Source organism: Thunnus maccoyii, chromosome 10 (genome assembly GCF_910596095.1).
Source record: "Thunnus maccoyii chromosome 10, fThuMac1.1, whole genome shotgun sequence".
Taxonomy (NCBI): domain Eukaryota; kingdom Metazoa; phylum Chordata; class Actinopteri; order Scombriformes; family Scombridae; genus Thunnus; species Thunnus maccoyii.
Window position 1 is genome coordinate 15,630,610 of NC_056542.1, and position 19,847 is coordinate 15,650,456.

A 19,847-nucleotide genomic window follows, 5' to 3' on the forward strand; every position below is an offset into this window, starting at 1 on the left:
TTCTGCAGCGCTGTGGAGATCTTGAATTTCCTCAGCTGCCTGAGGTGATACTTGCGCTTCCTTACCTTCTTCACCAGGGTGGTGATGTGTGTAGACCATGTCAGGTCCTTAGAGATGTGAACCCCAAGGTACCTGTAGCTGCTCACTTTCTCCACCGGGGTCCCATAGATTCTGAGTAATGTGTAATGGATCCTTTGCTTCTCCTTGCTGAAGTCTACCACCATCTCCTTGGTCTTGGAGACATTCAGGTCCAAGTTGTTATTCTTACACCATGATGACAGCACCTCCACCTCGTCCAGATAGGTTGTCTTGTTGTTGTTGGAGATCAAGCCTACCACCACTGTGTCATCCGTGAATTTCACAATGATGTTGGAGTGGTGTGTGGCTATGCAATCATAGGTGTAAAGGGAGTAGAGTAAAGGACTCAGGATGCAACCTTGGGGGGGCGCCAGTGTTAAGAGTTCGGGTGCTGGAGGTGCAGGTTCCAACCTTCACCACCTGTAGTCTGTCAGCCAGGAAGCTCCGGACCTAGGAGCAGAATGAGGAGCTCGACCCCAGGTCCCTGAGCTTGGTGATCAGTCTGAGAAAAACTATAGTATTGAAGGCTGAATTGTAATCAATGAACAGCAGGCGTAAGCACGCATGATTCCCCTTTCTGATGTCCAGGTGGGAGAGAGTAGAGTGGAGGATGTGGGAGATGGTGCATCAGTACTCCTATTAGGGTGATGGGGGAAGTGAAGGGGGTCTAATGAGCTGTGCAGAGTTAAGCAGATGAAGTCTTTGATGAGTCCCTCAAAGCACTTCATCACCAAAGGGGTCAGTGCTACAGGGTGGTAGTCATTTAGGCAGGCTGGGTTGGTCTTCCTGGGTACAGAGATAATGGTGGTGATAATGGTGATGACAGAACGGGCCAGGGAAAGGTTGAAAATAAAGGTGAACACCGGGGCTAGCTGGTCAGCAGATGAGTTTAGCACCTGCCCAGGGATGCCATCAGGGCCAGCTACCTTTCTGCTGTTCACTCGTCTCAGAGCTCTCCTCACACAGTGCTCTGAGTGTTTTTGCTAAAAATCAAAGTCAATGTCTGGTGGAGGTAACTGATGATCACATTACTACTTCATATAATTTAACAAGTCTTTTTTTTTATCCCCCTCAGGTGAAGTCACTGCCATAGTGATAGGAGTGATGTGTGGCTGTGTAGGTCTGGCAGTAATCATTCGCTTCATCGTGAAGACAATACGGTAAGGAGCTTTTCTGTGTTTCTCAGTCATTCCAGTGGCCTGTTTGCCACTCTGTTTCTACTCTGACAATGGCTGCAGCAGACTGGCCAGCAGTCTGCTGCTCTCCTGGTTTAACTGGGCGATCTGCAGAAACTGTCAATGTGGAAGAATCTCGTCTCATTCTCTATCTTCTATCTCTTGGCAGATTTTTTACACTCCTCCGCCATGAATCAGTCGTGGTAAACAGGTGGCATATCTGATCTCATTACTGACAAGGACACACAACTTGCACTGACAGTGTTGTTTATGATTTCTTCTTGTGCTTGACAGATATCCTTAAGCGCTGATCTGTGATCAATGTCGTGATAAACAAAACATGCTGAAGAAATTTGGGAATTTAGTAAAATTATAAATATTAGAGCCCAACTGATACATCGGCACAGATAATATTTTCATCTGATTTTGGATTTTCACAGATATGCTGGTATCAGCTTATTTGTCAGCCAATAAGTAACAGGAAATTGCAGTACTTGAATACCAGCACAACTGAATAATCAACGCCTCTCTAAAACAGTTTCAACAAAAATGTAAAATCATAACAAAGGTAGGATTTATTGCCGGGCCGTTGTATTTCACCGCACAGATTTTGTGTTATATGTTTGTCCTGTTTGTTCAGTTTGTTCCTACGTATACCTAGTAAACTATATAAAATCGCTGCTCACCAAATAAAGATGTGTTGGTGCTGCGAGAGCTGAGATGCCATGAGTTTTGGGTCAAGGAACTTCATCAAGCATCAACAAGGAACAAATGAGTACAACATTATATAGACAGACAATGACTTGATAATGATGACTTGACTTGATAAAACATCTGTGCCATTAGACCATGTGACCACAACAAATATCTCCAGGAGCTGTTCTCTCATGTGCTTATGCTTAAAGTGGCTGATATATTGATATATCATAAACTATTGACCATGAAACTCCAGTGTCGGTTGGGCTCTAATAAAATGTCAGTAAGTGTATAATCCTCTTTGTAGGATTTCACCATAAAAGTGAAAAAAACAAGACCCTAAGAACCCTAAGATCAGCGCTGGGGATAATCTGACCCTCTGACCTTTGCTGCAATAACAAAGCTGTTTCCCAATATTCTGTTATTATTTTTCTCTCATAATTACAACTGATTAATGAAAAAAAACAACAGGTGTCCCACCAGTTGGTTGAGAAAAATATAATCAAAGCTACACAAAGGCTGATTCTACCTTTCTGCTGCTTCGATCAGGGGTTCCCAAAGTTTTTGTGTACACATCTGTACATCTGTGTTTCAAAGACAAACAACATTTAAGGATTTTTATTGCTGGATATCTTGTGTAGATCTAAATTTTCAAAGGTGGAGGTATACCAGAGGGCAATCTTCACTCACTGTTAAATCTTCAAATGAGATAGCATCTTGGGGTCTCCAGGATCTGTGTCAAGCAGCTCTCAGCGGGACCCCAGACCCTACTTTGGGAACCACTGTGTTTCATAATGTCAATTCGCCCTGTGCAATTACTTTAAAATGTCATCTGCAGTCCATCCGTCGAATGAAAGCAGAGAAGGGATGACATTTTGTCTCTTTGAAATGTTCAATCTGTGATTTTCATTCAGTCCTGTGATTCTGTCTTTTGATCTCGTGACAGCTCTACCTCTAGCTGGGACGTCCTACCCAGTAACCGGCCTGCTCCCATGCCAAGGTTCAAAATACGTTCAAAGTGATGTCCTTTGACCTCGAAACCTTAACTTAGATTGCTAAACACGTTGCCTTGCTTTAACCACCCATTCACTGTGACTTATCCTCTTAGTCTAGACCTTAACACCTTTGGTAGAGTATTAGCGCTTAACCCTTGTGCCTCACTTTAAAAACAGTTGCACTGATTTCATTAAAGGATAAAAAATGTCTGCGTCAAAAAACTGACATAAAAATATTAAATATTAATATTATTTCCCACTTTCATTGAGTTAAATCTTTTAACCAACATCAGTCCTGATTATAACTGCTAAATATTCATTCGTTTTCAGAATTTAACCCTTTAAATGCCAGTTTTTGACATGATGCCACTGTGTTTTCAAATGAAAACACACACACACACACACAATGAATTATTTTGCCAAAGGGAAATTTTTTTTGGATTAGCAACATTGATTTTGATGCATTATCATTTTTTGTGCAGTGTCACATTTTAAAAAACTGCCATAAATGTTATTTTCCACTTTAATTTATTCAAACCAACTTCAGTCCTGATTATCACTTCCAAATATGAATTCATTTTCAGAATTTGAACCCTTAAAATGCCAGTTTTTGAGGGAGAGAGACAGGGAAGGGGGGAATTGTGACCTGCAGTAGCACACACACACACACACACACACACACACACACACACACACGCACCACTCTCCAACATCCATATCAACACACACACACATCATTTTAGTTGCGTACATTTGGTACCTGTGCCCCATGATACAGCAGCATTGCCCCTGGTGGGAACCAGGAAAATAGCCTATATTTGCTCCATAGAGCAAACATGAGAAAATGGCTCAATCTGGTGGATAATGGTTAAAACTACAGTTTGAAGCCAGGTTCACTAGATTGAAAGCCTGATATAATGCATGATATTATGCCGTAATGGCTGTGAGATCAAAACTTATGGTTTTAATGGGTTTCAATGGAGACACTTTTGTCCTTAAGGAGCTGAGTGTCTTTATTTTGGTTACACGGTTTATTTTAGACTTATTATAGGAAATGAGGTTGAACTTCCAAAATTGGACAAAAAACATTACACACAAAGAACACTACACACTACACACTTGTCATTTTATGCCGTATGCATTAACACAGTCAAAATTATTGCAAATTAAAAAGCCAAAAATGTCCCTAGTGAGGCACTCCATAGAGAAATAAAACAGAATTACATGTTTTTATATTACACACTCACAAGGACACCTTATGAAATTCCCACGGTGTTGCCTGCACTTTAGAAATTATTTTTAACATCACATTTCCTAATTCATTATTTAACCTGACGTTTTAGGAGTTCTGTCTGCTGAATATTGATGCAGTCCCCCCCCCAATGTCCACTGGATGTAGCTGCGTCACGTTCCAGCTTTTGTCGTGGCTTCCGGAGCTGATCTGCACCAGGCCTTTTTTGTCAAGTGACTGAAAATAATCTTTAAGAGAGAGTTTTGCAGTCCTGCAGTCCTGTCGTTACTGTGAGGTTGTCAAGCAACTAGAGGATATTCTCCCAACCAAGAAATAGTCCAACACATAACACGGTTTTTGTATGGATTAAACAAAGCTGTAGCCTTATATTTAATGGTAAATAATGAGAAGGGTACCGATCCTCTTATCTAACTCTCGGCAAGAAAGTGAATAAGTGTATTTCCCAAAATGTCGAACAATTGCTTAGTACAGAATACAGCAAAACTGTTTTTGTCTTGTTTGTAAGTGAGAGAGAGGGAAAGAGAGAAGAAAGAAAAGGAGAGAGAGGTTTTTTGTGCTGCTAATATACAGTATTCAGGAAATACAGATACAGTACGGCACACTTAAACTGAGTAAAGCACATGCAACCACCAAGCATGTGTTACCATGACTAAATGAGCTGCAAACATGTGTTCAACATGCTTGTGAAACATGAAAAAATGTCAGAAAAACCACTTGAAGCTTTACTGGAAATATGGCTTCTGAAGATCAGATGCTCTACTTTAGAAATGTTTCTGGGGACAGAGACGTTTTTGACAGCGGACATTTTGACATAATAGGAAAAGCACAGATGTTACTATTAACATTAACAATGGCTCTGTTCTATTCTAAGTGTCTCACTAAGTCATGGCACAATACCAGGACCCTGAGAGTAAAGCAGCTAAATGGAAATAGGACTAATCTTTTCCTATTATGTCAAAATGTCTTCTGTGAAAAAAATCTTAATGGAAGCAAAATGCAGATGTGGTGCAACCAGAAAGCGATCCAGTGGATGTCAGTGTTAACACGTCTTCTCCCTCCTACAGTAGTTTACTTTAACCTGACAGATTGTACTCATTTATCTACTTAACTCCTATCACTATAACTACATACATTTGTTTACTATGCTATCATGTTTTATTTATGTTTTATTTTTAGTATACTGGAGCCCAAACTCATCCACATCCTTCCATGTATTCTTTAACCAATAGGGACCTCTGCTGGATAATGTATCAAGCTACACTAACACTAGGAAACATCTTTGCAGCATAAGGGGTGTCTCAGTAGGAATGACTCTTCTGTTTGATGTTTCAGGATGAAGGAACCGGAGAAAGCGAAAGAGAAAAAACAAGACATGGCTCTCAACTCGACCTCTGAAGCAGAAAAGAAAGAAGAACCGTCACTGTCTCCTCAAACTGAGCCCTAGCTGACAGCACGGTCCAATTCAAGCCTTGTCCAGCAGCCCGTAAACACTATCTTCTCCCCTCTTGTTAACAATGTTATCACTGATACGTGTCTCCTAATGGGACAGAAAGCAAACATGTTTTCTCTCATCAGTTACAAAAGGAAGCATGAAAAATCAATTTTTTATGAAACTGAGGGAGGGAAGTAACCTGGACACAGGGGAAGTCATCTGCTGCTCTAACCACCTGTTTTCCATCCATATTCAGTGATGTTGGCAGTCTCGGTACCAGACATTTCTTCAGTTTGCACATGAAGCACTTGGTGTGAATATGTCAGTTTGTTCTCTCTGATTTGTACGTTTGCTCTTGCAATGCCTGGGATGCATGAATGATTCATGTAAATACTTTGTACAATATATTTTATTGTTTACGTCATTTCATCTTGTTCATCCTGCCTTGAAGCACAAGCCCACTGCACTGTATGAAATGTAATAGACTTATGACATGTTTATTTGTGAATTCATATCCAATTTATTATTATTTTCTTTTGCCCCAGGACTTGAGCATTGAAACAAAGTGGCCAATCTGGCATGAAAACACAGAGGAGGTGCTATCAGATGAATTAAATTTCACTGGTCTAAAGGGATTTGAAGCACATGAGTATATAAGTGTTTGTATATACTGATACTGTCCAAACATAAAGGCTCTGTACAGAAATCAACACGTTATGTCATAAATGGAGGAGATATATTTATCTACTTGTGGTTGATTCGTTGAAAAGAAGAAGACTCCCGGTGCCGAATGTTTCTGTGTCATCTTTGTTTGATTTTCGATGTACATTTCAATATGGGCACCACATTAAAACACTTGAATGGCAACATCACCTGCTTTACATTTCTTCTTTATGTGACTTAAAATATCTGTATCATCCAGGCTGTTTCTAGATATTTTGGTGCCCTTGGTGAGACATCCACTGGCGCCCCTGAGAGGATTGATCTTTTTTATTAGAATATTTTATAAATGACTGTAATAATTTTATAATGCTTTATTATTTTAAAGGTTGTGGATGGTAGTCCTGCAGAGAAAAGCGACTTAGAGCAGAATAAGCAGTTGTATAGCCAAAGTTTATCATTTTAATTGGAAGTTTCATTCCCTCTGGATTATCTGTGTACGTGAATGAATTTTAGTAAGCGCATGTTTTATCTGCCTGCGTGTTTCATGCATAATTATATTGCCATGTGTTAGCTAATCATTCTAGGGGTAACTTGTCATGGATGGATGCCTATTTATGCAGTGTTGTTGTAACATTTGCAATTATTTCTCTACAAACCAAATGAGGAGTTATGTTGGCATAGTTGTTCCTATAATATTATGTATGAACCAGAAACGGGTAATAATACTTTGGTGTTACTTCAGGATTATTTAATTGTGTGTAGGTAATCAATGTATGTTCTGTAGTGTTATTTGGGAGAAATGTTATGCTTCCAATTTAGTGTCATTATCTTAAAAATAAGTTGGAATATATGTAACTCTGAAATGAGAAACTTTCCTACCTCAGATTGTACAACCAGTAGCCCATGAGACCATAAAGACAGTGTTATTATTATGATATGGATAAAGGGTGAATTTTTCCTAAAAGCTAAAATATTCAATATATTTCAATGAATATGTATATGATGCTGAATGTTGAAGGGTAGTTTTTCAACTATGTTGTTAATATTGTTTACATCAGTCCTTGCTGTTACAGAGCATATGTAGCTTATTACGTACCTTGAATTTACTGACTGACTTTATTTCATGGTCACTTACAGTTAGTGGTGTGATTAATGGATATCATGTGTAACCTGATTGTTCTCTGTGGATCGTGTATATGTTTGTTTCCTGTAGACCACAGAAAACCTCATAACTGTCATTGACTTGGAAGTTCTGCATCACTGTGGTGACGGCTATTACACCTCAACCATTTAGTCTCAGTATTATATTACATACAGTATTGTCATCATCATCATCTGTCAAGTAGTAGCTTTACATGCACACCAGTCCCTGTTGTGTCTTATCCTGTTTAATCCTGTTCAGAGTATGATATTGATCTGGTTGTTAATATCTCTGTATGATTCTCTATTATCCAGGTTACTGATGGTCTGTGTGGGAGTCTCTGTCACTTCTATACTGAGGTGCAGGTGTTATCAGTATCTCTTAGTATCTACGTTTTATGATCCAATATTTATTTTAATTCTTAATTTATCCATCTTTATAGAACTTGTAGTGCACACTTTGGCCGTGCATTAAAATAAGTGAAGCAATTCAGATGTTTTACAGCTGAACAGCTCTGCATTAAGAGTATATAATGTTTTTGTTTCCTATAATATTCTGTATAGTGTCCTATTGTATCTAGAATGTGCGGACAGGATTTAGACAGATACTCATTAAACTAAGTATTAACTTAGTTTCAACCAACAGCAGCTTGTAAGAGGCGTGATTCACCCACAGAATGTTTGAAGCAATACAAATAAAAAAACACACACCCCTGGTGATGACAGCATGTTGCGCATGAACCATTGTTATCTGTGAATTCAGGAACACACCCAATGATACTATTGTACACATGATGCAGCCTCTGCTTCTCCACCCTGAGCTGTACAGGCAGCAGTCTCACACTTTTAAATTCATTATGACCAACATGAGTTTGAGAAATTTTGTCCATGAAAAAAAAAGGAAAATGAAACCGAGACACACTGTTTTGTCAAAGTACAAAAGTTCAGGAGCCTTTAATCTGGTGGCTACATGATGAAAAACAAGGCTAATGTGTATTGACTGCTCACTGGTCTTCCTCAGACAAATTAATTAAGTACAAGCTTCAATCACACACGTCAATATTTACACAAACACACCCGGCTCCCTCACTAGCCTGTACTCAATCAATACATGCTACGTCACAAGGGTGGTAGAAATTCACAGAGAATGTGTACTGAAATGCTGAATCATTGTTAGGTCAAGATGACTTGCATGACCTTAACAGACATGTACCGCTTAGTCAGGGACAGACAGACCAGCTACAGATGACTTGGGGAGATGTTTTTGCATCAGTCAATAGACAACGTCAATAGATTGATGCAAAAACATCTCCCCAGGTGTTGATCTTTGAACTTTTGTACATGCAGCATTGTGTGTTCAGCATCCTGTAACTGCATTCTGTGTGTGTGTGTGTGTGTGTGTGTGTGTGTGTGTGTGTGTGTGTGTGTGTAACTGCTTCCTGGGCCCAGAATTAAAGTACTTTCATTAAGAGAACTGAGACTAACCAGAGATTTTATGATTTCATTATCTATCAACAGGTAATAAAGAAATCTATGAATAAACCTCATATCACATGACATAATAGTAAAGAAAATATGTTTGAATAAACAATCTCACAGATGATAATGAAATGAAAAATTTAAAAAAATAGCACATTTTTAAAAATTTTGCATCGCTTGTAATTTTTTCCTAAATATAGCCGTCAAATCACTGAGCAGAATAGACACTATTTATTTAAACAAAGATAAAATCTTTATGTGAGATAGTCATATCCCAAGTAAATTTCCAAGCCATAATGATCAAAACAAGGTCAAATGTATATTTAAAGTTATATTAAACATATATTTTAAAAGACACAATTTGAAAAAAAGACATATACACAGCAGTGCTGAGGACAACATACAAACGGTGAGCATCCAAAAATAGCTGACTGGACCTTGAATAGGTATTTATAGCAGTAACTGGATCTCTTCTCACCATGAACGCTGCTCTATAGCACAGCCGTGTGGCCCTGCACAGACAGCTTAGGCCCCTCCCTCTTACTTACACATAGGAAGTGAAATGCGGGACTGAAACTGAGGAGCTAAGAAAGACTTCACAGCTGGAGCTTTTACGTCTCTTTGTGGTTCACAGAAACCTCCAGCGGTGCTAAAAAAAGGTAGGGAAGTTCTTTCATCAAGCAAGCAGCTGTTTTCAACATCCTCTCTTGCATTCAGGTTTGAAGAGCGACACAGACAGACAGCTGGGATTTTGTCAGACTTTGCCCTTGCACACACTGTTTACCTTCTTACGTCTCGTGGAACTCATTTAGGTAAAATGGGGGAGAGGTGGGGGGGACAGAAAAAGAAAAGACTTGAAGTGATGGTAAAAAGTAAAAGGTTGTAAAATGTAGTTTTTGTTCATGCTGATGTGATGTGATGTGATTTGTGGTTTTTGTTTCTCTCAAGGACTGCTGGGTAATGGCTTGTCTCAGGGTTCTTCTCACTCTCATTGCCTTTCTCCTGCTGGGTCATCACACAAATGCTAAGAACGACGCTCCCTGCCAGCTCTCAAAATGGAATAACGGCTTCAACAACTTTGTCAAGCGCCACATCCGCTCTGGGACTCCTAACTCTCTCAATCAGAATGAATGGGAGACGTACATCAAGAACAACGGGGGCTGTGACAGACCCACACAGTCCTTCCTCCATCCAGACGAACTGGAAAAGGTTAAGGCAGTCTGCACCAACAAAGGTGGGAAGGTGTACAAGGATAACCTGTGCATCAGCGATCAGCTCTTCACTTTCGTCACAGTGAGGAGTGAGCCGGGGACCTGCGGGATCAGGAGCGTCCGTCGGGAAACTAAACATCTGATCCTGGCCTGTGAGGTGCTGGAAAACCAGTGTGTGCCCGTCCATTTTGAGGGAAACTCAAGAGATTCAAAGCCAAGTAACAACGCCAGAGGCTGCCAGGACCCACAGACTCAAGGTCACGCTCCCAGCTTTAAAATGACGTGGCTCTGGTTGTTGTCTGTTCTTCTTGTTATTATTTATGGCTATTAACATTTTTTTTTAATTTGAGGAACTGGATGAGACTGTTTTTATCAGTGGACATTTTGCTCTTTGGAGTCAAAGCCAAAGCCATTTCAAGAATTTTTTCGCTTTAAAACTATTCAATCTTAAACATCACTACTATATCAACCACTTTTTAAAAAAAAAAAAAAGTATTTTAAATATTTTTAAAAATATTTTTCTATTTCCTACTATAATATGCTTGTGTATATCTGTGACTTTGCTTTTAATGGTTGTGAATGCATCTTTGAGATTTAGAGCAGGGATTAGTGCATGGCATCTCATTTCATTTTCATTTACATTTAGTTTGGACATTTATTGCACAGATGTGTTCAAATCGTTGACTTGCAAACATTTTACATTTAAAATAAAGGAATAAAAAAGTGATTAAATTGCATTCATCATTTATGAGTGACTAAACAGAATTCAGACATTTACACCAAGAGTTTGAATTCATCTGCAGTAATTTCCACATCACATGTGATACAGATTACTAGATCACAGCCCGCAACGTTCAGCGTAATTACTCCCAATGTAGGTACCAGGAAACAGGATGTGCAGTTATGGAAGTGGGTAACAATCTGTATTTAACAAAGAATAACAAAGAATTTATGCCGTGGGTGTTTTTTTAACTAACAGGTACCTATTCTAATATTATGGTTTATGTGAGACCCACTGAGCAACAATGCCGGCGCAAAATTATGAGCTATTAATGATTGATGAGAGGACAATAACACTCTACGTTATTGTGGATTTTCTTTAGTCATCCTCCCTCTCTTCGTTCTTCAAAGGACATCTACGTGAAAGGTACAAGAGTAGCGTAGCTCCGTTAAGGAATAAGGCAGTGCGTGTGTGTGTGTATGTGTGTTTAAGTGTGTGTAAATGTGCGTGTGCAGTTGCGCGAGCGCAGAGGGCGAGTGGCAGAAACATGACGTGAACGCGAGCAGAGCAGAGGAAAAGTTTAGCAGTAACTTGTCAATGTGGCAGTAAATGTACAGTACAGGCTGGGTGTCAGTTACTAGATGCAGCAGCTCCTGAAGACAAAGAAAATACTCACCTATCGAAGGAGGTTAGCCCCGAAGTTATCAACAACGCGTTAGCTTAATTTGACCAAGCTCACTTAAGGTGGACTGACTTTTAAGGTGGACCAGCAATTCTCATTTTAGTGTCAGTCTGAGCCGCTCTTTAACAGAGAACGAAGAAATGTCTGATGAGTTTCTGTCTTGAGTTTTTCATATTCCCCCCACATATGGCAACCTGCTGAAGCCAGTTGTAAGCGGCCTAGCATCACAGTAAAAGCAATTGGCACAATTTGGCCACTTGGAGACATTTTGGAGAGGTTTGTGGTGACACCACAAACTAAAAACTCCCTAGCTCCCATGAGGTTAGGCCTAGAGGTCTGTAATTTTATACAGGTGTGCTTGACAAGATGTAGAAAGTATGTGGTGATTTACATGGTTCTGGCATAAATCATGTCCTAGTTATTGTTATTTAAATATGACTCATTATAGACAAGGACCAAAAACACTTTCTTGAGGCATATTTGAACCATATGCATTTTGGCCTCACAGTTCTTCAGTTATAAGCTTTTCCATTTGGGCATGCCAAATAGACGAAAATTCCCCCCCAAAAATGGTGGATGTTAAAAGGTTAAAAAATACATTATAAATTCTTTGTAAGTTCCCAGATTGTTAGCCCCTTATTCCATAACGTCACATCTTGTTCTCTTGTCCCTACATGTAGCCTATGTACTGTACTGTTACACTGTAAATTGGGAGTAATTGCTGTATGTTGCAGGCTGTAATCAAAAGCCTTACTGATTACTGCAACAAGCTGTACTTAACTTTGTTTCTTTGTTACAGGTAAAGTCTATACTTAGACAACCAAAATACTATTATGTTAGGTAATCAAGAGAAAACCCTCAGTCTGTGAACTGTAATGAACATAACACCAAATCTGTGGACTCATCCAAACACAACATCCAACGATTAATGTTGTTGGCTCAATATCTGTATTATAAATGTTCTGAAGAATGGGATGTTCAATACAAACTCGACTGAACCCTCCAAAACCACGTCTTTGTCAGTACGTCCAAGTTTCCAGACCATGAATAGTGCTGGGAGGCAGTGATTCATGTTTGCAAATGGTGAATTAGTCATCCAAACATAGAGAAACAAGACGTGAGGAGACTGTGTCAGAGTTTATCTTATTTCAACAAAATGTACCATATGCACACTATCACTGCCACAAAAAGCACAAAAACTGCAAAGAAAATATAACTGATGCAACAAGGATCCTCTCATCAACATGTTCTGGTTTCAATCCAAAACCAAAATCGTTTGGTTTTGGATTTTGGTTTTTTGTAGAAATAGTTGGGGTCTAGTTCTACTATGCAAATGGGAAAAATAAATTCAGTGGTACATGTTGCTTGTAATATGTACGCCTATGTGTCTAGAATTAGGCTCTCAACATATAAGCAAGTTTTTTCTTTTAAATAAAACTGTATTTAAATTAGCTGCAACCACCGTTTATTTTCATTTATTGATGAATCTGCCATTCTCTGAGTAATGTCTCCATTTCATCAAGTAATTGTTTGTCTACATGATGTCAGAATATTGTGAAAAATGTCCATAACAATGTCTTAGAACCCAAGAGGACATATTCAAATTACTCATTTAAACATATTCAATTTCTAATGAGTGTGTTTACATGCACATGAGTATCCTGCTTCTGATCATATTCAGGATATGACATTTACATGGAACATGAGAAACCTGGTTATTCATATCCCGGTTTACACGATTCCTACAGTGTCCAAGTTTCTGATAATCTGTGTCCAGTTGTGTCTTGTTTCCTCAACATCTAAGCCTTTCATTTCTCTAGCGACAGATTCAGGTTTCTCAAAACTGGGATAAGGTCTTATCCATGCTTCTGAAACCAGGATATAGTGTTTACATGCACAACACATAACTTGGATACTCCAAAAACCTGATCATAACCAGGATACTCGTGCACATGTAAACACAATCAGTGATATAAAAAGCTGCAAATACTCACATTTAAAAAGCTGGTATCAGCAAATATGCAATATCTAATATGTATGAGTAATGCAAGTCTTCTCTTTTGCTTTTCAGTGTGCTCTGGGGTATTTTCTCTCTGCCTTGGAGCTTCCACTAAAGTAGAAATCCCCCATATTTATGCACAAGAATCAGTTACATCTAAACACCTTTTCCATCACTTTCCCTCTCTTCTTCTCGCTAACCTACCATGATAGCCATAATGATAACCCTAACAATAGCATACACACTTGTCTATCCTTTAGAGAGATTCAATACTTCCCTAACTCTTAACCCTGACCTTTAATTCTTTAACAATTAACCTCTTACAAGGCTGGATTTACCCACTGAGGGCCTCAGGGCATAAATGTGCGGTGGGCCCCTTTTGACCCCCCTGTTTCTCCCATTCTCAGTCCATTGTGTATGTATTTGTAATTAGTAATTAGTTAAAAGTAACTTGACCTTGAAACTCAGTTTTAGCAGTGTATGCAGTATCCACAAACAAATGTTCAGTTATCAAATTACTACAAACTGAGCCACATCGAGAAAGTGAAGCCTTTGGGCCCTTTAAAGGGTTTGAGGTCCCGGTGCAAACTTTGCCTGGTTAGTAATCCAGCTTCAACTCTTAACACGTTCTCAAAACCTCACAGTAACCTTGTCCCAATCCCCTAGAACAACTAAGGGCCTGCATGGATTACATCACTCTGCAGGTCTCCCAGGGAAATTTAGTTCTCACGGAGACAGACTCACACACAGAGTTTTGCAACAGTTTTCTGGACAAACCTGCATATCTTCTAACTGCACCTGTGCCGACGGGAATTGTGAGTGGGTCTGTGTGTGCAGTCATGCGAAGTTGTGTGCCCCAAACAGAAATAAACACTAACTACAATAGTTTGATTGGTTACAGTAGGCCAGTGTCGCTGCACATGCCCAGACATCTCCTAAATGTCAAGCCAAAAACTTCCAGGGGTGAGCCAGGAGACAAAACACTGCCTACTTGTCAGCACTAGATGGCAGGAGAGTCCCTTATTACTCAGCTCTAGAGTCCCAGGACCCCAGTCAAAACTGAGTGCAGCATCTTTTTGTCCAAAGACTTTTATGTGCTTTGTATTTGGTCCATTAACATTAAAAATACGTTTTTATGATTACTTTTTAATACTCTTCAATAGAGCATCAAGAAAGATTCTGAAACCTGATCTTTTTTTTTTTTGCTTTTTCTGAGGCATTAAAGCTGCCTGACTTTGCTTCTAAATATACCAATGACACTATGTCTAAACATAGTGGTCACGTAAACACAACTTTTACAAAAAGTTACAGTCACACTCAAGAAGATGAAATATGAAACTTAAGTATCCAAAGTCACCAACAAGCTCTCATTTTTACTGCAGGATCGGGAGTGCAGTTGCTGCTGTTATACTGTTTTTGTTGCACAGTGAAGCTCCAGGCACCACATACTGTAACTGCACATGTGTCTGAGCTGATGGTAGTGCTTACAGATGATCCTTTTGGAAAGAATTGCGGCCCTGATCTTGTAAAACTTCCACCACTTTCCATCCTGCCACAGTGCATAATTTTAACCTCTACTTTCTTTTACTTAGTAGTTAGGTTCTGTCATCGTCTGCCTCGTGCTTCTGCTGCAGAGGCAGAGTGACACAAATGATTTTCATCTTATAATTCTGCTTTCTGATTAGCTTTATTATATTCTCAAGTTCTCATGGTCCATCCCTCCCTCACAGGCCCGAGGCGATGTCATAAGACTGTGAAGAAATCACAGGATGCACTTGAACTTAATGTTATTTTTCTGTTTTCTGCCCAGAGGCACCATAGAATGACACCATGGAGAAAAAAACCCCCAATAAAATACATAAATACGTTGCCATTTTGTCTGGTAAATCTGGAGACTTTAGGGACACACACTGGTCACACACAGTGCAGTAACAGTGACCTGAGGATGACCTCCAGTGGAGTCTCCAAGCAAAGTTGAAGTTAACTATGGCCATACCTAATCCATGACATCATAGGGACACACATGCACATACAGTATACAAAGGCACATGTGCACACACACATATACTGCATGCAATAAGACACACACATGCAAACTGCTGATACACATGACTGAGGAAAAAGCAAAAGTGAACAACAATCGTTGACTCGGGGCAAAGAGGAAAGGCAAACGGGAGAATAAAAGAATGAGTGCAGAGTGAGAGGCAGTGGAAGGGTGGAGGGCAGAACAGGAGGATGCAAGAAGAAGGAGGGGCTGATAAAAAACAGGGCTGCACTTTTATTGAACTTTTTTTTCAGAAAAACAAAACACATGGACTTAAAATAAGGTGAAAAAGCTGTTAAAGTATGGGAACCGAGGCTTGTTTTTCTTCTCAGCTTTCCATCAATCCCCTCTCCTCTCCTTGCTTCACACCACCTCCCAACTCCTTCACTTCACTTTCTTTACATATTTGACCTTCTTCCCGATCCTTCCCCCCTATTTCTTGTCCTCTGTCTTCCTGTCGAGTGTAAAGCAATTCAGCATCATTCAGCCATATACCATTACAGTGTTGTTGTGACGTAGCGCCTCAGAGGGGCCCGTTGGATCGTTAAACTGTGGGTGGCAGTGAGACGGTGGACAAACTGCAAAAGCAAGAAGGGGATGTTTAGAGGAGCCGGACACATGAAGAGGACCAAAAAATAACTTTGACAAATGTTTTAGCACATCTTTAGCTCTTGTCCATCCTAATCCAACCTCTCTCAGCTCCCACTGGCCCTCCGTCCAGACCGACTCATAACAAATGAGCGCGATAATTAAAACCACAAAGACTTGAGGGGGAGGGAAGAAGGATTTTAGGAGAACAGGAGGGAGGGGGGGGGGGGGGGGGGGGGGGGGGCTAAAGGACAAAAGGAATAGAGTGTGAGTAATACAGGCGTCTGGGCGCAACTGCCCAGGCATCTGGAGGTTTAGTCTCATGTACACAAGGAGACTCAGCTTGAGTCATGTATACACAATCACACACACACACACACACACACACACACACACACACACACACACACAGATATACTTTTCATCCAAATACAAGAAATACCAGGTAATGTGACATGATGTGTGCAGGCCAGGAAATTCAGTCACTATTTGCCTCTGATGCTTTCTTTTTGATTCCTGTAAGATGTGATTATACCAGAGATGCACGATAAATGAGGTAGAGGAAGATTTCAACGCCCACATGCAAACAGGGGCTTGCATGAGCACGAACACACATTTATGTAGACAAAGCAGAGGCGTCCCATATTTACAGTATTCACAGCAGGTTGGCCTCGTCTTGCCCTGAACTTCTGCCCACAGTTTTTGATTTACAGAAAGAACAAAAAAAGAGGATATTGGCGAGGTTTGCTGACACACATCATGCTCACAATCTCTCGAATTTCAGTCTCCCTTCTCTTTCTCTCTCTCTTGGTTCTGCTTTTCTTATCTTTTCCTCACGCATGTGAAGTTAAACGCTGCCATCTCCTCTCCTCTAATCAAACCCACATGGTTTGGTGGGTCAGCGTGCCAGTAGCCCACAGTGTCGTGCACACACGTTTAGCTGTGAGCGTGTGTCGGTCACTGTGGCTGTTTGTTGTGCAACTGTTGTGAACGTCACACACTTGTGAACCATTAAAATGAAACTTCCTCTTGCAACCATCTCATCACACATGGTATTAGTCTTTAAAGCTGTCAGCAATACAACAGTGAATTGATTTTTGCTTCTCTGACTGTAACTTTTAGAGGTAAAACTGTCCAGTCTACACAAGAACAGAGCAAAGATTAGAGAAAAGGACACCACTTTGTGTCACTGAAATGGTTTTCCTTCTTTCCCGTCCAGTTAGTCATCTCGCAGCCGCCCAGAATCATCTTACGACCCCTTGAGGAGTTCCTGACCCCCTGCTGACATGAGTGTAAATCATAAGAGAAAGATAAAGTAATTCCTGCTACTTTTGTCTGACTGAATTTTGCCCAGTGGCTTCCTGTGAGGCTAAAGGCCAGTGATAATGACTTCCAGGAGTTGGTGGCCTGGAAGGCCAGGGTCAAGTTCACATCTGGGATTACCGGGGTTACTGGGGTGAGCGGTTTTTACTGGAGGTCATCCGGATGATAAAGTGGAGAATGCTACTGAAGTGTGACTTTACTACGGACTGATTACACACATTAACACAAACTGGCTCCAACCTGTGCAGACGAGATGCTTCTTTTGGAAAAATCAGATTGCAACACGAATGTGATATGGATCACATTAATAGTAGGACACTAATATGCTGGACATACACTGTAAATGCTGAATGAAGTGTACATGGGGCAAGTAGTTTCTCATTCCACACCCAGATAAGGAAGGGTTCTTTGGGACGGTAAACAGCCTGTGGATGTTCCACAGATATGGTTCAAATCTGTGTCATTTGAATAAGGAGAGGAAATAGGAAACAATAAGCAATACAAGAGGAAGTGAGAGTTGAGATAAGGTACAGTTCACCCCGGTGAGAGTGTTGATACACAACTCAGCCTGATTTCAATGGGCCCCACAAACCCAAAGAGCAACAGAGAGAGAGAAATCACAGCATAGCTGTTCATGGTCTTTATCTTGCTACTGATTCACTCAACTGTATCATAATAGTTGTAGTCATCTGTTTAAAGTGCGATGACAGAATGACATGAACAGGAAATACATTAAAAAGATGGATATAAAAAAGGGCTGCAACTAATCATTGTTTTTGCCAATAAATCTGTTGATTTTTTAAAAATTAATAATTTAATCTATAAAATGTCCATCTAAATTTTCCAATTAAAAAAGCAAGTTTTGTTCAACCAACAATTCAAAACCCAAAGATGTTTAAAGTTCCCCTCCAGACATTTATTAAGACATATAAAAATGCTGTGTCTGGTATGTTTTTTCCACAAATTACCTCATTAAAATCCTTCATCTTCATCTTCAGCCCTCCTCATTAAAAATTCCAGAATATATGAATATGCAAATAATTTTAATTTAAGAAGTTTAACTGCTGGACAAGATGACTCCTACTTCAGTGTTAAGTCCATTATCAGTGTTTGTGCACTGGAGGCTTCAAGTTTCCGCACCACACTAGGATCACCTTCCATACTGGTTGTGACATCACAAATCCTGCTCGTAGGTCCGCCGCTTAAAATCAAGTTTTCAATGAGCACAAAGACACTTTTAGCAGATGAAAGTGAAAACAGCCTTCTAGTGTCAAACTCTTCACATAAATCATTCTGCACAGTGAAGCTCAAACATCCAACTCTAGGAACAAGAAGAAAAACATATTTTTGCGTGGAGGGGTAATTTAATTTACGATTATATAAACCAGAGCAGCAACTCCCTAGTTGGAGAAGCTGGAAACTGCAAACTGCTGTTTAGCTTTTTTTTTTTTCCCCCCAATAAATGACTTTTATGACTGTTAGCGGATTATCTAAAAGGTCAAAACTCCAGCAACACTTGCAGTATATGGAACAACTTTATTGTTCGACCAACGCGTCTCAGCTTGTGGCCTTCATCAGGGTCATTGATTATTAGTATTAATGGATGATTGAAATATAGCTTCAGCACTATAAAATATAATTTCAAATATCAGAATTTCTAAAAGGGAAACAGAAAATTGTCGGCATCCTCCTCTTCTTCTCTATAATTATTGCCGTTTATTTTGATTGTGTTTTTCACTGTGAACTGAACTGATAAAAGTTCAAATATATGCATAAACAAGTAACAATGCACTTATCATTTGCTTGCACGTGCTAAAGCCTGTGAGCCTCTTTGAGTGGGCAGTTGGTGATATCAGTTACCAACAATGTTCCTTATGTGTGAGAGAGAGATAGAGAGTGCAGAAAGATGAAGATGACAGAACAAAAGGACCAAATAGTATACAGGCAAATAATAGTTGGAAGGGAAACATAAGGAAACAAAGATGAGTGAAATAAAGTTGGCACTGGAGGAGCAAACTAATACTTCTTACGTCTCCAAAGACAGAGGAGTCTCTCTTTACATATCTGTCGCCTTCTTTCTTTCCCTGTATCTCAACCTCTCCATCTCTGTCACTCTCTGTTTGCCTTTGATCTCCTGCTCTCTCTGTCTCTGTCTCTCTTTGCTGACTCACTCTCCCTATCCTTTTCTCCACAACAATGAGATAAAAAATGACCTGCACTCTGGTCCCAAACTTTCTCACTCTTTCCCTTCTTTTCTTTCTTCTCCTTTCGATCCTCTTCCCCTTCTCCCTCTCTTCAACGTGCTTGAGGAATGTGTCAGGGCAGCACAAAAGAACAAAAGCTTGACAGGAGGAGGAGGAGGAGGAGGA

At 39.9% G+C, this 19,847-nt stretch overlaps 2 protein-coding genes across 6 annotated transcripts in view; both read left to right on the plus strand.

Moving 5' to 3' along the window:
- The window catches only part of ca14 (carbonic anhydrase XIV), a 40,450-nt gene extending 33,909 nt beyond the window's left edge, over window positions 1-6,541 (plus strand). For 4 of the 5 annotated variants that reach the window (XM_042423561.1, XM_042423560.1, XM_042423563.1 and 1 more), the window contains 2 exons: window positions 1,154-1,238; window positions 5,529-6,540. In XM_042423561.1, the coding sequence (XP_042279495.1) occupies window positions 1,154-1,238; window positions 5,529-5,640 (197 nt within the window). In that variant the 3' untranslated portion in view covers window positions 5,641-6,540. Of the gene's footprint in view, window positions 1-1,153; window positions 1,239-5,528 lie in introns of all 5 variants that reach the window. The other variant, XM_042423564.1, reaches the window with a different exon arrangement.
- Window positions 6,542-9,355: 2,814 nt separating this feature from the next.
- LOC121905359 lies at window positions 9,356-10,888 on the plus strand. The gene is made up of 2 exons (XM_042423567.1): window positions 9,356-9,569; window positions 9,859-10,888. The coding sequence occupies exon 2, from the start codon at window positions 9,871-9,873 to the stop codon at window positions 10,450-10,452; it is 582 nt and encodes a 193-aa protein (XP_042279501.1). The 5' UTR covers window positions 9,356-9,569; window positions 9,859-9,870; the 3' UTR covers window positions 10,453-10,888.
- Window positions 10,889-19,847: the final 8,959 nt, after the last annotated feature.